The 17,890-nt window shown below is 37.2% G+C and overlaps 1 protein-coding gene across 1 annotated transcript in view; it reads left to right on the forward strand.

The window, feature by feature from the left end:
• XRN2 (5'-3' exoribonuclease 2) overlaps positions 1–17,890 on the forward strand; it is a 91,591-nt gene that overhangs the window by 72,840 nt on the left and 861 nt on the right. The window contains exons 27-29 of the mRNA XM_032351560.1: positions 705–832; positions 10,159–10,222; positions 15,819–15,957. Coding sequence (XP_032207451.1) covers positions 705–832; positions 10,159–10,222; positions 15,819–15,957 — 331 coding nt within the window. The remainder of the gene's footprint in view (positions 1–704; positions 833–10,158; positions 10,223–15,818; positions 15,958–17,890) is intronic.

Here is a 17,890-nt window from a genome sequence, read left to right on the forward strand (position 1 = left end):
ACTTTGATCCATATTCCTACTTCTTGGAATTTATCTTGAGAAAATAATTTTAGAGGGGCATAAATTTATATGCCCAAATCTATAGTGCATTATTAATAATAGTAGTACTAAATGAGAGGAATAATTTAATAAAATGAGACATCACCATAGTGAAGTACTCAATTAGGTATATATCCTATAATTATGAAGACAATGAAAAATATAGGGAAATGTTTCATAGAATTGAAAACGGCAAGTTATAGAACAGAAGTATATGTAGTGATAGCAATAGCATGGGTCCTTGAGGGCAAAATTTAAATATGATACAAAAAAGAAAAGTAGACTCCCTCTTTACATGAAGTAATTAATTAATAATTAATTATCAGTTAAGAATCTTGGTGTGGCAAACAAACATACGCTATCACCCTTACCATTGGTACTATTTTGAACTTTGTTAATCATAAATCTTTTTTTTTTTTTTTTATAAACATATAATATATTTTTATCCCCAGGGGTACAGGTCTGTGAATCGCCAGGTTTACACACTTCACAGCACTCACCATAGCACATACCCTCCCCAATAATTATAAATCTTTTAAGTTTGTATTATCTTTATCAGGTCTAGTAGTAAAGGGACAACTACTAGCATTTATTTAATTTATATCAGCTGTCATGTAATGAATCTGTCTATAAATTTTTTTCTGGTTGGTGGGATCCTTTTACAGCCATGTTATGCCAAGAGGCTCAGGGGCTGGCATTTATGGAAATGCTGCACCACCACCTGCAACTTATCAAGGGAACTTATACAGGCCGCTGTTGAGAGGACAAGCCCAGATTCCAAAACTTATGTCAAGTAAGTTTTTACAAATTGATATTTGACATGTTAAATGAAATATTACAGCAAAGGTTGGTTTCTAATCTCATTGCTAGAAAGATGTATTTTATCAGGGCAGAGATAGTGGACTATAAAAACATATAATTTAGAAGAATTATAAGGGAATGTAAAGTTTTTCAGATACTTTTATTTTGGCTGTATATAGTTAATTGAATAATATGAATTGGATTTCTTACTTTTATCTATAAATATGCCACAGTGAACCTGTGCAGAAGGAGGTGTGTGGAGTGAATTGCTTTTTATTCCATTAATACAAGTACTGGGGCAGTTAAATCCGGTGCAGTAGATATGGAATTACAACCTCTTTTTTTTTTTTTTTTTTTTAAGATTTTATTTATTTATTTGTCATAGAGAGAGAGAGGAGCGAGAGTGAGCACAAGCAGACAGAGTGGTAGGCAGAGGGAGAAGCAGGCTCCCGGCTGAGCAAGGAGCCCGATGCGGGACTCGATCCCAGGACGCTGGGATCATGACCTGAGCCGAACGAAGGCAGCCGCTTAACCAGCTGAGCCACCCAGGCGTCCCTGGAATTACAACCTCTTAATCAACTGAAAGACACCAGTATCTCCCTTTCATGATGCACCTTGTATATTGTGATGCATGTTAAGATAAAGCCAGGTATTGGTTTAGGTAGGAATACTCCTTTAATTTCGTGGTTCTCTGAAAATCTTGGCCTTTCCCTGACCCCTTGTAACCTGTTTTGTGGATAGAAGTGCTTCAGAAATGTTACCCATTGAAAATAATTACATGGCATTTGGATTATATTGGAAAAGGAGAAGAAGGAGTTAAATGTTAGGCTTTTTATAGATTTTGTATTAATTTTAAATTGTGTCCCCATTTTGTTATTTTTTGAGCTTTGTGGCTGTGTTCAAGTCATGTGCCAGGTTCTAAAAACCATCTTCTTCATAAAGTCTTTGCTTCTCCATTCCTGATTATCTGGTTGCTGCCCAACCAAACTGGGACAGCATGGTGGTGGGGGGACATGACATGTGACTGTGGCAAGATGCTAAACCTTTGTTAAATCTAAGTGTTATTTTATTAAGTTTCTTTCTGATTGTTGGAAATATTTCATGCAAGTTAAATTAACAAAAACAGGGGGCTGCTCTGAGAAATCTTTTTAAATCAAAGTTGTAGTTGTCAAAGAAATACCAGATTAATGTGAAGATTGTTGGAAAGTATTTATCCTATGTGCTGATTTCATGCTAATTAAGTTACAGGCCCCCCCCTTTTTTTTTTTTTAGTACTACCCAGATTTTCCTGGTACAGTATCCAGAAAGAAATTGGTTCTGAAGGTCTCATTCTGTCTTAGAGCTCCCTCTTTTCAGTGTATTCTCTCTGCCTATCTCTGTCTCTCTCTCTCTGTGGCTTTATGACATTGAATGGAACAATATTAAGACTACATGACAACTATGGAATTCAGAGGTTTTATTCTATTTAGTGAAACACAGAAAGGGCACAGAGTTTAATGGGCCTTGTGGGGATCTGCTTATGCGGTAGTTTACTTAGCTGCTTTCCCCCTAAGATTTAGCAAGTGACATTTCTGAATATTTCCATATATATATCAAGCTATGCCACATTCAACAGAGAGGTCTAATTACTTTGGAAGAGTCATCTATGCCCTGACATTTTACTAGTAAATGGTGAAAGCATATCCAGCTTTTGATAAAGCCAGCTGTTTATTGACATATTCCTTTTTAGTTCCTTTTTTTTATGACTCTTCACCATGTACTTCTATCCATAATGGTATCATAGCTTCCAGATAGGAAGAAAAAAATGAGATGCAGAGTGCTAGAACCAAGTATACTCTCTATGGCTTAGGTTAGCTGGTATTTCTCAAAATGATGGTTATGAGGCATTTCTGAGGTTGTTCCATTTAGTAAACTTTGAGAAATTTGGAGAGAGGTTTGATCAGCAAAGGTGAAAGCATGTGTTCTCCATTATGTAGCTTCCTTTCATTTCATGTTTCCTAAGGCCCAGTCTCTGGACATGCTGTCACCATAATCCAGATTATCACCCAGACAACTACTTAAAACCTTTTAAAATCCTTTTTTTCCACTTAAATTGATTGACTTTAAATATAAGATTATATCAAAAGTATATGACATTGTATTTTTTCAGATATACATAAAAATAAGTACGTAATTATGAAGATAAAATGTTTGTTCACAGTCCCCAGAAACTGATCTTATATAACACCCATGGTAGGCATACCACACTTTGGGAAATATTCCCTAGATCTTCTAGGGAATCATAGACCCATATGGGAATCTATAAAAACCATGGACTGCCTTCACAGAAAATAAGTCACTCACTCAGTATGGTGTTCATGTAAATCCAAGTGCTTCGTTCTCAGGTCCCCTTTCATCCTGCAGGATCCATCTCCAACAGTAAGAGTAAGAAGAGAGTCAGGAAGGTCTTTTATTTATCAAGGTCACATCAGAGGTAAAGAATTTCATGTCTTTCACGGCCTGTAATTTTTTTATAGTTCTTAAGTTTGTCATCTTCATCAACAGTCAGCTCTTACCAGATTAGCATCTGTGCATTTTATTTCAAATAGTAGGGTCACCTCTCCCTTTTTATTACCTTGAGTCTCTCATTTGCCATTGTTACCGGTCTTATGAGTGACTTCAATTAGAATCTATTTCATTCAGAGTCTCTATTTTAATTATATCATTAAAAATAGGGAATATGTTTTGTAAAGTAGGGATTGATTTAGGGCAAGAAATGAGTGTCCCTCTCTGCCTGGTGACATGTGTAATGCTGGGACTTTCAAAGGGAATGGGAATGGTAGGAATGAAAAAGTTTATGGGAAAAAATCAGCAAGAATGTGCTATTCAGACTGAGCCTACTGAGGGGAATTTGGGCTACTCTGGCTTGATGGGGAAAAAAAGAGTTTAAAGTATATGGCAAAAAGTCAGGTGGTATTAAGCTTAGAATAACTGGGGGCACCTGGGTGGCTCAATTCAGCGTTTGCCTTTGGCTCAGGTCATGATCCCAGGGTCCTGGGATCAAGCCCCTCATTGGGCTCTCCCTCTCCCACTGCTTGTATTCCCTCTCTTCCTGTCTCTCTTGTCAAATAAAAAAATAAAATCTTAAAAAAAAGAAAAGCTTAGAATAACTAGTACAAAATTCTGGGAGCATAAATGGGAACCAATTATGAGGGTGGGAAAGCTGATTTTTTTTCACTCCATACTTCTAGTGACATTTTAAATGGATTTTAACCGTAATACATGTTAATTAAAGGAAACATGGCAGATAATAAAATATAAACACCCGTAATCCCACGGTCCTGCAATAAAGCAGTAGTTTCTTTCATTATATTCTTACATGCAATTTTTGAAAATTGGATTATTATACATGTATCTTCATATGCTTTTTTATTACAATGTAACATATAAAGTTCTGAGTCATATGTGTGAAGTTTGATTAATTTCTATGAAATGAATACATTCATGTAACCACTACTTTGATCAAAAAGTATAAAGTGACCAGTCTCCAGAAGGCCCCCATTATGTTCTTTCCCAGGTGCCACTCCAGCCCATTAAAGTAATTATTTTCCTGACTTCAGTGTCATAGATTTGTTTCATCTGTTTGTTTAATGGACTCTTAACACGATTGACCTTTTTGAAAATTTGCCCTCTTTTGTTCCATATTTTGTTTCTGAGATTTATCTGCATTGTTTCTGCAGCAGTTCATTCATTCTCACGCTTCCCCTGCTCCATCAGTGACTATGTCGTCATTTCTCTCTCTTCGGGATAGTGTTTGGGTTGGTTCCCGGTTTGGGGCTTCTGGAGTAGTACTGCTATGAAATTCCTGTGTCTTTGAGCACACATAAGTGAACATCTCTGATGGGTAGGTATGTACAAGTAGTGGAATTGCAAGACTACGTGCACATTCACATGCATGTTCAGCTCTCGTGAATAAAAATGCCAGACACATTTCCCAAGTTAAATTCAGTTTATACCATTTTACATTCCTTTAGCGGTGCAAGGAAGGTCCAGTTGCTCCACATTCTTACCAGCCCTTGGTATTGTCAGTCTTTACACCTGTAGCCATTCTGCTGGATGGGTAGTGGTCTTCTGCTGATATTTAATTAACATTTTCAGATGTTTTAGCCAAAATTTTTTTCTGATTTTCTCCCCATAAATCAGTCAAGATGGTAACCAAAGTGCATGTGTTAAGTACATTTATTTTTCCTTCCTGTCTTAATTAGATGTGTGGAATAATGTTAATTCAAAACTTCTGAAATGTTGAAAGTAGTTTTAAATCCCTGATCCTGCCTTCTTGAAACCCTAAGCTTGTGAGCCTCCTGGTTAAGGTAGTGGCTCTCCTCTGATCTTCCTGAAGTAACCTGGAGAGTCACCTATACCAACAGCACAAGTTCATCTGAACTGTGGAGTAGCATAGTGTAGCATGTGGAGTGGTTAAGAGAACATAGCCCCTGCTTTGACCGTGCCACTTAGGAGCCCTGTGACATCCCCGCCACTCCCCTTCTCATTTCTAAAATGGTACTGAGAATACCCCTTTCACAGAATATCCATAATAAAGGAGTTTAAGTTATTAAACACTGGAAATGGTGCCTAGCACACAGTAAGTGCTATGAGGGCATTAAATATTAAAAGATCAGCTTTCTTTTTTATAGAATCGTGAACTGTGAAATTTGGTCAGAAATAGTTACAGTAAAATTGAGATCTAAGCCATTTAATTTTTTTAATGTTTGTAGTATCATAGCTATTTTCTTTATGTGGTACAAAATAACACTCAAGGCAGGCCATTTGGTCAAACTCTGTGTCTGCTATAGGTGTTTTTCACTGTTGGTTTTTGATTTGTCTTTGATGTGTCAGTTTTTGGCTGATGAGTAATTGTCTGGGTACTGATAACTTGCTGGAGTCAAGTGCAGCCTTGAGTGCTCCATGTGAATAAAGCATTTCATTTCTGTAACCCAGAGAACCCAGTATGTCACTTCTCTTCATTTCAGTTGGTAAACTTGTCAATTAGCTGCATTTGGAAAGTGATTTTTGATTAGTGCAATCAGTAAACATGGAATCTTTCCTGTGATTGCCACGCTGATTAGGTAAATTGTCACTTGAGGAGCTATTGGCGAAGCCTTGGTTTATATGGCCTTAGAGCTTTAGAAAAGGGATAAGTTTTTAAAGACCAAAGGAAAAAATTAACTGTCATTTTTCCTCTCTCGCTGGTACCTTTCTGAAGTGCAATTCACTACCTCAGAATTTTTTTTTCTTCCTCTCAATGGATCTTCTGTTAGAGCCATACAAATGAATGATAATAAGTTTGTTTTACCTTCTACTTCATTACTTATCAGCCAGGAAATATTTCTGCTTTATGAATACTTAAGGGTTATATATATTTCTCGGAGCCACATGAAGAGATTTGTTTAAAAGTAGCCTTGAAGGTTTTCTTTGATCCTTTTTATTTTTCTTTTCTTGGTTGAAAGCAAGAGATGTTTTAGTAAGTGTGTGACAGAATTTTTACATCATAGGAAATTTGCTTAGGTTTTAACAAAAACTATAGTTTTTGCATGTGCTAAGTTTATGTGAAAGCAGTTATTCTGGAAGTGAGAAATAGTAAAAGCAAAGTAGAGTGTGAAGTACCTGGCATACTAAAAATGGAAATAGGGACTTTTGCCATTTGTCTAGGCAGGTGCGTAGGTAGACTATTAAGAAGGATTCCTTCTCTCTACAGACAGTATTTGTACTTAATGAGCTTTACATTCCAATTCCACTTAGAAATATTGTTGTGCTTAATCTAACATGAAGCATATAAGAATCTAATGAATATGTATTCTGGATGATGGTGACTTTCCCTCCATTTGTTCTGTTTCTAGGAGAAAATATACAAGATTTTTTTCTGCCTTTATTTTTCATGAAACATTTTTGAGGTTTTTCTTGATTTATTTATTTATTTATTTATTTATTTTTATTTTTTTAAAAAGATTTTTTTTATTTATTTGACAGACATAGACCACAAGTAGACAGAAGAGGCAGGCAGAGAGAGAGGAAGGGAAGCAGGCTCTCCACTGAGCAAAGAGCCCAACGCGGGGCTTGATCCCAGGACCCTGAGATCATGACCCGAGTCGAAGGCAGAGGTTTAACCCACTGAGCCACCCAGGTGCCCCGAGGTTTTTCTTGATTTAGATGTATCTTATTTTTGCTTGATTTTAAATTTATTAGGGATCCTGTTTGGAAGCTTCTACAAGTACCATGGAGAGTATGTATTCTGTGACGATACCATGTATATAGAGACCCCATGGAACCAAAATCATGGAATTAAGTCTTCATGGTAAAAAGAGGCATGTGTCCAGGATGACTAGAAGTGATTCTGGGACATGAGAAATACAGAGCTAGACAGGGGTCCAAATGAAATTCACTGTATTCCTTTTGATTTTGGTTAGTTAAATTAACTAATTTTATATATGTAAGACACTAAAATAAAATATACTTCTGGAAACATTTTAACCAGTTCTCATGAAACTAACTTGTGTACAACATCTGAATAGACCAGTGGACTTCCATGTTTAACAAAGTAATGATCAGAGGGCACCTGTGTGGCTCAGTCAGTTAAGTGTCTGCCTCAGTTCATTAAGTGTCTGCCTTTGGCTCAGGTCATGATTCCAGGGTCCTGGGATCAAGCCCCAAATTGGGCTCCTGCTCCTCCTCCCCTCCTTGCATGTTTTCTCTCTCTTTCACTCTCGCTCTTGCACTCTCTCTCAAATAAATCTTTAAAAAAAGAAAAAGTGGCCCAACAATTTATTTTACTTTCAGTAGATTGCTTTCTCATGAATGGTAATGTGCTGAAAATCATATATGTGTTGAAGTACGTGTATTTCACGTTTTTCCGTAGTAATAAACCACACATTATCATTGCTGTTTTTGTAGGAATTTCTGGTTTTACCTCTAATGATTATGATTTCCTATTTATCTATGGTCTGTAGAAATGATTCAGAAATTATTCTAGGCCTGTAGGGATCCTTCTTTCCCTGTCGGTTGTGGGTTCTGTGGTGATAACCCCCGTGTCCCCATTCAGGGTTTGGAATATCTAATGACTGCATGAAAACTCCTCAGCAGTGTTCCTCAGTTTGACCTCTGCTAGTAATGGCTTTTAAGAGATGGAAAGGGTCTTAACTGAAATCGACTAGAGATGCCACCTTCCTTTTTATGTTTTTTTTAGATTTTATTTTATTTATTGATTTTTTATTGACATATAACATGTATTATTTGTTTCAGGGGTACAGGTCTGTGATATATCAGTCTTACACAATTCATGGCGCCCACCATAGCACATACCCTCCCCAGTGTCCATAACCCAGCCACCCTATCCTTCCCACCCGTCTCCTCCAGCAATCCTCAGTTTGTTTACTAAGATTAAGTCTCTTGTGGTTTGTCTCCCCCTCTGGTTTTATCTTGTTTCATTTTTCCCTCCCTTCCCCTATGATCCTGTGTCTTATTTCTCAGATTCTACCTATCAGTGAGATCATATGATAATTGTATTTATCTGATTGACTTATTTCACTTAAAGTAATACCCTCTTAAGTAATTACCTTAAAGTAATCCATCCACGTTGTTGAAAATGGCAAGATTTCTTTTTCTTTCTTTTTTTTTTTTTAATGAGATGCCACCTTTCAATTCAGAATGGGTCTCTGCATTAAAATAATGGTGGTGAAGGCTTCTTGCTGCTTTCCAAGAAAAGCATCTGTTGTGGGTTTGGCTGCTGGACACTTCGTGCTGGCCGAGGTGCAGTGCGCTTTGGCTGCCCCCCTGCTCTGGCCAAGGGTGGTTGTCTCTAGGAAAACTGTCTTCAGGGGGCAATGTCAGCCTTGTTGAGGTGGGGAGAGCCCAAAACAGTAGTAGTTGTTGTTCACACTGTAATCATGTGAACAGCTAGATCCTCTGCTTGTTCCATGTTCTCCTTTGTGGGGCTTTTAAGCATAATTCCATTTTTCTCTCCACCTCCCCCCTTTTATAAGTAAACCCAGATTGCATTTTTTTGGTTCCTAACCAGAGATAAGCTTTCATTTCTTCTTTCCTTTAAGGAAGTAATTTTGAAAAGCATGTTTCTAGTTTGTGTTTCCATTAAAATGTGAGTCTGAATACATTATGGTAAGCCTTGTTGTCCTTGGGTCTCAGGAGTCTGGAGGAGGTTACTGTCCTCACACAGTGAACTCATTAGACAACTCCTGGAACCAGCTGTTTTAATTAGGTCACACACAGACCCTGCTGAAGGGTGGCCAAGGTGACTGCAAGACTGGAAACCGGAGCAGAACAGCACTTGGTTAACATGACCTGCTGAGCTGCTGAGTGCCCGCCTGACCGGTGTTTGGGGCTGCTCCTTTTAGCTCAGTTACGTGCAGGAGTAGCAGCCATTTAGTCGTTCCTTGGAGTCAGATGTTGCCAGTTCAGCTTTGTGTTAGAGGAGGAAGTTTGAGTCTCAGAAAACAATGGAAAAGTGGGTGGTCCCTTTATTAGCATCTTCTGGCCTGTGTTGGAGAAATGTGTGCCCTCCACTTTGTTGTGATAGCTAGGTAAGCCAGAGTTCCTTCCAGTTTCCGTGCTCGGGAAATTCTCAGGATTTCTATTGAAGTTACTATTCTTTCAGTTGTATTTATGGAAAAGAACCTAAATTCCTTTCTTTTGCACAGCATTTAAAATAAAAATATGAAAAACATACCTTTACATACTCATGCACACATACATAGGTAGTAAGAGAGAAATGTGGGAGTTTAATGACTAAGACTCCTGAAACTATGTTTCATTATCAAAGGAAAAATAATGAAAAATTTACTGACCCTGTTGATTTTGTGTCTTTTTACATTTGTAGTTTGTATAATTATGCTAGTTTATTTAGTTTGTATTTTCTCTCGTTTTTTTTTTTTTTTTTTCAAGAAATTTTATTTATAAGAATATAATATGGGTAGCTGAATAGTGATTACTTCTTAATTGAATTCTGGAGTTTCTTTGATGTTGAGTTGTGTCAGTTCTTTATATATTTTGGATACTAACCCTTTTTCAGATATATCATTTGCAAATATCTTTGGTTCTGTATGTTGTCTTTTAGTTTTGATTGTTCGCTTCAGTCTGCAGAAGCCTTTTATTTTGATGTAGTCCCACTAGTTTATTTTATGCTTTTGTTTCCCATGCCTCAGGAGACTTATCTAGAAAAATGTTGCTGTGTCCTGTGTCAGAGAAATTATTGCCTGTGCTCTCTTCTAGGATGTTTATGGTTGTGATTACTTAAAATCTTCTGTTGACCCTTCCCTGTTTATTTTCCAGATATGAGGCCGCAGGATTCCTGGCGGGGTCCTCCTCCTCTTTTCCAGCAGCAAAGATTTGACAGGTAATATTAAAGCAAACATGACTTTTAAATATTTTTCCACATCAACATTTGAGGTCTGGGCTTTCTCCAGTGTTTGAAATGTACTTTCTTCCCTCTGAACAGTTTATGTTGTGCTTCTTTTAGGAAAATAGAAGCCTAACACATTGAATTAAAAGACTCCTCTTTATATACTTTCCCACTTCCCTTGGTCCTTGGCCTTTATTTTAGTGAATGTTTTAAGGTGGCCTGAAAAATGCAACACAGTGGGCTTAAAATTGTATTAGGTTTTGGTCAGGCTAAACAAATTTCTTTTTAGAAGGCTTGTGCAGCTTAATGAGGCATAACTAATGGTGTTCCACTTTTATCATTTCTGTGCGGGCAACACCGCATTAGTACAGACCAACCATTGATTCTTGCTACAGACCTCTTGAAGTCCTAATCAGCTTCTTTGGTACAACTTTTTCAGGGCTGACAAGCCTATTGTAGGGCAGTGTCACTGTAGGTCAGTAGTTATTAGTTGCCACTGAAAACAGTTTCTTTAACTGCTTAAGACTGAACTGAATTAAACGCAGAAGGGACTCAGAAAAGGATTATGGGATCTGCAGTCTAATAAGTACTGGGGACTAGGAAGAGTGTGACATGGTTTAATAACGAGGGATGTTTGACTTACGTTCTTTCATTGATAAGTTGTGTGCTCCTAAGTCAGGTGGTTTCTACATGACAAGACAGCTAGGCATATTATGAATAATTATATTAACATCTGTAGAACAATTTTTTACAAGGCAGCTTTCAAACCTATCATTTTATGCTGGTTTGCCAGCATCAGTAAATGCCGAAACCAATTAAACCTATAGTAAGGTTTCCCTCTTTGCCTTCCCAATTCTAATCTGTTTTGTTCCCCTCTCTTTTACTGTTTTAGCAGTCTGATCATCTGAAATGAATAAAAGTGTTGTTACGAACGGGATTATAAATGTTGCTCTCCTTTTAAGAAAACTTTCTTTGGAGATTCCCAAACTTCATTTCATGATTTTCTTCAAGAAGATAAAACAAATCATGTTACTAAATTATGTATTAATAGTAGCAACTACTTAGTGCAAGCTGCTTTTTAAATTTAAATGACTCACACAATGCCTGAATTTATGTATTGTTTTCAATATAAGTGCCCCAAGCATACCCTACTTCCACATCTTTGGGATACGACCATTTTTAGACAAATTAGAAAATGAGTAAGGCTTAAATTTTTCCTAAATTACAAATTACCACATTGGAACTGATCTCATTTTAAAGAACTGTCTTTCTGCTTTAAGTTTGTTGGGTTTGATTTTCGGTTTCCCTACTTTGTTGCTTGCTTCTCTCCCATGTCGTTAATAATCACGAACTTTTACAGTCTGCCTACGAAGTGTCAGCACTGTGAGCGAACATGCCTTTAGAAAAGATTTCATTTATTCCTCCTAGCAAGCCTCTGAAGTAGATGTTGTTTTTACAGATGAGGAAACCTAGGTACACAGCAGTCGAGCAGTTTCCATACATTTCTCTTCTGTACCATTCTTTACTAAGAAACTTTGACTTGAACAAACAGAACTTTTTAGAATGCCTGTGTGAACATAATGTTATAGTAAAGCTGTAGGGACTTAGAGGAAATAAAGGATCTCCTTCCACTTTTGAGACATTCTTTCTTCCTTTCCAGTGGCTTTGCTTCCCTCTAGACACTGAAAGATCTCTTAAGATCATCACCATTGTCCTGATTTCCATCAGGTTTTTGTTCTTCTGCCCTAACCAAGTACTTGTATTGTATCCTGACTGTCTTTGTGAACCCAGCAATTTAGGGACAAGTTTTGTGGAGCATTCATTTTTGGTCTAGTTTCAGTTGGAAACTTGAAATACTACCTTAAAACAGAAGTTAAATGTGAGCATAAGAAAATTCTTAGACCATGTCATTTAAGAAGCATAACATTCGTAAAGAAAACAAAGTTTGAATTCAGCTGCCTGAAATTTGTCCATTAACCTGTTAGCAGATACAGACTGACAAATGTGTCTAACCATTCTGACTCACAAGGCATAGAGGAGAAAATAAAAACTTGTAGTCACTTTGACTTTACTGAGATGTGACACAACTGGTAAGTAGTAGAATTCTTACTGGAACCAGTTTTATTGATTTTTTTTTTTTAAAGATTTTATTTATTTATTTGACACAGGGAAAGCACAGGCAGGGGGAGCAGCAAGGAGAGGGAGAAGCAGGATCCTCACTGAGCAAGGAGCCTGACCCAGAGCTTGGGCCCAGGACCCCAGGATCATGACCTGAGCTAAAGGCAGACACTTAACCTGCTGAGCCACCCAGGCAGCCCTGATCCTTCTTATTAGTTCAGTACTTGCCCATTTCACTATTTTGGGTATTTGGTTGAGAACCCTACTAGAAAAGAAAATGTTGAATGTACTTTTTTTTTTGCTAAAATACACTGTTTCTTGAATTTTCCTAGTTTGAGGTAGTATCTATATTCCATATGTTCATTTCATTTAAAAATACAACAGGAGGCACCTGAGTGGCTCATTGGGTTAAGCCTCCCGACTCTTGATTTTGCCTCAGGTCATAATCTCAGGGTTGTGGGATGGAGCCCTACCTCAGGCTCATGCTCAGCAGGGAGTCTCCTTGAGGTATCTTTCTCCCTCCGTCTCTCTGCCCCTCCCTTGCTTCACTCATGCTCTCTTTCTCTGTCTCTCTCAAAATTAAATAAATCTTTAAAAAAAAAAATACAACAGGAACTGCCTCACTCTTGCCTTCTCACGCAGAGACAAGCCAGCTCAAACTGAGTGAATGGTAGAGAGTATTTGAGTTCTCTTCCTCGCTAGAGTTCTGCCCTGTTGTGTGTGTAATTCTTGCCAGGGAAGACTTCTCTTTTCTGGCCATATCCAAGGTGGCCATTTACTTTTTAATTTATGGGCATTAGGCTTAGTCAGTCATGGAAAATCTTTAATAACTGCCATATATATAAATTTAAAATATCCAGATTGGTCATAGTGACTTCATATTGTAAGCTACTTTCCAAAATGGGAATTTAGAAACTTAAGAAATTTTTTTTTAATTTTATTTATTTATTTAACAGAGAGAGAAATCACAAGTAGGCAGAGGGGCAGGCACAGAGAGAGGGGGAAGCAGGCTCCGCTGAGCAGAGAGCCTGATGAGGGGCTCCATCTCAGGACTCTGGCATCATGACCTGAGCTGAAGGCAGACTCTTAACCGACTGAGCCACCCAGGTGTCCCAAAACTTAAGAATATAGTTGTCATAGACAGAAACCAAAAAACAGAGTCTTAACCATAGAGGGCAAACTGCTGGTTAACAGAGGGGAAGTGGGTGGGCATGGGTGAAATAGGTGATGGGGATTAAGGCACTCACTTGTCATGATAAGCACCAGGTGATGTATGGAATTTTTGAATCACTGTGTGTACACCTAAAACTAACACTGTGTTTTAACTATACTGGAATTAAATTTTTTTAAAAAACATTTAAAAAAAAAAAAAAGAAAATCGAATGTTGGCAGTAATGTAAATATATATATGTAGTTGCCATCCATGATGCCAAATGCCTCAGGTAAGTTGTCTCAGTAGATAGCTACTAATTTAAAAAAGGTAAAATGTGTCAACCTCAATACTTTGGTCCCAGATTTAAAGTGTATTTTTGAAGGTAAATTTACTTGTAACTACTTGCAAATTAGTACAATTAGTATAGAAATATGGTAGACCTGTGGAAAAGAAAGGACTGCCATGAAAAGCAAAAGAGGATAGTACCTGTCCCTCCTACTGTTCTTTCTATTTAATTTCAATTAAAATATTTTTATAAAAATTATCTTTCAAAAACATTTTAAGTAATTATTTTGAACAAAAAGAGGACTTTGTGCTTTTAAATTGTGGCTTTGTTTCTAACCTATTTTTAGAATATAAAAAATGTAAAATAATATCGTCCATACCAGCAGATTTTCCAGAAACCCAGTTGAGTGAGTTTGATCATTGCAGAACTGAAAATAAAAATTGATTACAGTTAACACAATGTGTGAGTTGCATCTTTGGTGTGTGGGTTTTATGTTAATGGCCCAGTTTTGATAAGCCTCCTTGGTTACAGTACAAAACATTAACCCCTCACTCCTTAGAGATCAGAAGAGAACATTCCTATCTCTCTGCATAATTGTTCTTTCCAAAGAGACGGGTCACTCTTGCTAAAATATATTTGTTTTAGTAATGAGCCTGAAAAATAATAAAAGCCCTAAATATATGGATATTCCCTCTGAGATATCTTTTTTGAGTACAGCAGATTTTACTGGTTAAAGCTCTGGTTTCACCACTAACTGTGAAGAATAGTATTGGCTTTTCTATAGTTCTTCAAGGAGTTGTTCTTTGAGTCATCACACAAAAAGAATTATCTTTGGTATTTTAAAAAAAAAAAAAAAAAAAAACAGCTCCAAGTGAAGGCAAGGAAAATGGGAGGGTAGAGAGGATGGATTCAGGTTTGAATAGCTGTGAGAAGAATGCATTACCCAGCATTACCCAGTGAGCCCAACTTCAAGCTGTTTCCCCCACCCCCAGCACCTGGGAAGTGAAATTCATATACTGGTATGGTTGCAGTTAATGCTTTAGCAATTTTAGAAGTCTGTGATTTTTCCTAAAATCTGTAATGGCCTCAAAGCATCTGGTGTTAAAATATATTGGAGAATTTTGCTTCTATTCTTCATAATGACTGTTCTGTAAAATGGAAGTTGAAAATGCCTCGATAAAATTGTGTCTTACATGGTGATTATCTTTAGAAGGTGTATCTTGGCTACATTGTTTATGTGACAGTTTTATATTATTATTTAATACTTCATACCTGTTGCTTTGTATCTGCAAAGTTAAAATAGGCACTTGAAGACAATTAAAACATTTCTTTTGACTAGTAATCCGGGCCGGCAAACTGGGTTCTAATAGCTGTTGAATTTGTGTTCCCATGTAAACTGTACACCAAATGCCAGTCAGCCCATGCCAATTAGTGCTCATGTTGCTAGGTCACCGTGGTCAATTGAAAACTGCATCAATAGAACTTGAAAAGGTTTCCTCCCGATCAGACCTTCTGACATATTGAGCAGAATAATGGATGGGAAAAAACAGCCAAGTCCCCTACCCTAGATTCAAAATACTGAGCAGTAAGAATTCATTTGCAACCTGCAATTAACTAGAAAGAATGGACTCCAAGAACGAGTCTAGACATTTTTTAAAATAAAGCCCATTTTCCTGTCTTGTACATGTTTACTCTTTGAATAGCATCTTAAATGTAACCAACTTGGTGATCTTGGGTCCAAATATTCAAGTGACCGAAAAGGAAATTTCATAGTTGAAAATGAACAAAATATTTTAGGTATACGTTCCTGATTCATTCGAATTTAGATCCCTCTTCTTTAAATGCTGATACTTAAACATGTTAGACTACATTGAATATGAGGGGCATAAAGGTCGCTCTGATGTTGTATGTCCCATTTGACAAATGCAGGCAAATTTGATTGTCCTAAGAGTTGGAGATGATGCTAGCCAGTTTGAGACTTTGAGCTATGTAACAGGTTTGACTTATAATGCAGACATAATACTTCTCCACAGAGGCGTTGGGGCTGAACCTCTGCTGCCATGGAACCGGATGCTCCAAACCCAAAATGCAGCCTTCCAGCCAAACCAGTACCAGATGCTAGCTGGACCTGGCGGGTATCCACCCAGACGCGATGATCGTGGAGGGAGACAGGTGATACAGTGTGGGCTGTGGGATGAAAAGCACGCTGCACACTTGGTACTTAGTCTTGCTTCTCAGGACACTGTATTTTCTTAAAAAACATTTCTGGATGAGATACTGGTAGTGTCGGTCAGCTGAACTTGGTTCCCTCAATTTAAAATGTATATAGAGTGAGTCTATACTTTACTATATCTGCTCCACCCTGAAGATGCTAAAGGTTTTCCAGCCCCAGAGCCCTTTTAATCATAGCGGTCAGTAATATTTAGCACAAATAGAGTCAGTTGCCAAAACATTTTTTTTATCCTTTAAGGATGTTCTTTGTAGTAGTAGAAACTAGATTTCATAGTAGATAATTTTATAGAAGCTGAAAGTAGCAGTCTACCCTTTTAGCTGTTACATTTATTCATCTTAGAAGTCTCCTCTGTCTTGATTCATCTGAGATACCCCTTTTCATGGAAAGAAATATCTCGTTCATTATTTCCCTCATATTTTTTTAGCTAAATTTAAATAGCTTTACAACAAGTATAACAATTCCTAAACAAATTTATTTAGCATGTGTGAGCTTCATTTCCTTCTCTGTAAAGTATCCAGTTTAAGCAGAATTTAAGACAGAGGTCTGTTTGCCTCAGTCTATTTGTCCCCTAGCCATTTGACACCTGGCTAGTATTTACGTGCTCTGCAATCAAATCCTTGCCAGAGAACAGGGTCAGAATGCTACGATTTAGTGTGTGCAGTGTTCATGGAGTTTAGCACCTGTGGTGATTTGAAGTGGATTTAAAATTGCTTACCTGGTGTTGCCTACAGGCCTTTTGCATTGCTTCGAATATTAATTTTCTTACACAGGTTCTTGGCATGTGGTCCCTTTGTGTAAGACCTCTCTTTTGACAGCTTAGAAAGATTTTTTTTTTCTTCTACACATTTTTGTTTATCTTTTTACAAGGCTATTCACTTTATAAGAAAATAATCATCTTAATTATCTTTTGAGGGAATTTTGTTAAAATTTATTAAAATCTGTTCATAGAATTTTATTTTGAATTACTGTCAGCCCCAGAGGTCTGAAAATCATATCAGTAGTTTGCCATTTTATGCTGAAGAGTTGATGGGATGATAGTAGGCAGTCTACAAAATGAGTATTACTGAAATGGGGACATACTTATAAATTAGAAGAAACCCTGGAGAATTTTTAGTCCGATTACCTCATTTTCCAAGTGGGAAACAGCGGTGGCAGCAGAGCTGTGGCCTGGCTGCCGGGTTCTTCTGAGCCCAGTTCCTCTGGTTTCTCATCTCCTTCAGGTCTTCCTTCCAGGTCTTCCCTGGAAGAAACTCTCTGTTTTTACAGCAGGTAAAATCGTTATTCACTTAGAAGATACAAACCAATTGGTAAATTATAATTCTTTTAGGACCTTTTACAAATACATTTCTTTTTCTCACTCTTTTTTTTTTTACAAATACTTTTTATTAAATCACAGGTTTTGAAGTACTATTAAATTGCAGAAGTTCATTGTTAAAAACAGTGTAATTATGACCACTCTATTTAGTGAGGTTTATATGACTAAAAATAAAGCCTTAATGGTCTACACATACTCATTATAATTTAAACCACTGAATGACAACACCGGGCCAGGAAGTGGGGTGGAGAGTCTGTTTCAGAATCCTAGAGGCCTAGAAAGGGAATTGTAAGGGAGTTTTTTTGTACAGAAATGTTATTTGTAAACTTACTAGGATATGTTGTGAATGTCACTAGTAATTATGTAATAATCTAATGTGTTACTTAATACTCTAGTATTTATAGCTAAACATACCCCCAAAAAATCCCTAAAATTAATAGTTCATTAGGCCTCAGCTGCTTTATCAAGCTCTTGTCTTAGTTAAGCCAAATGACTTTTCCAGCATATGTCTAAAGTTGATGTGGACATCTTACCACAGTGTGACTTGAATTACTGCT

This window comes from Mustela erminea, chromosome 7 (genome assembly GCF_009829155.1).
Source record: "Mustela erminea isolate mMusErm1 chromosome 7, mMusErm1.Pri, whole genome shotgun sequence".
In the NCBI taxonomy this organism is placed as follows: Eukaryota; Metazoa; Chordata; class Mammalia; order Carnivora; family Mustelidae; genus Mustela; species Mustela erminea.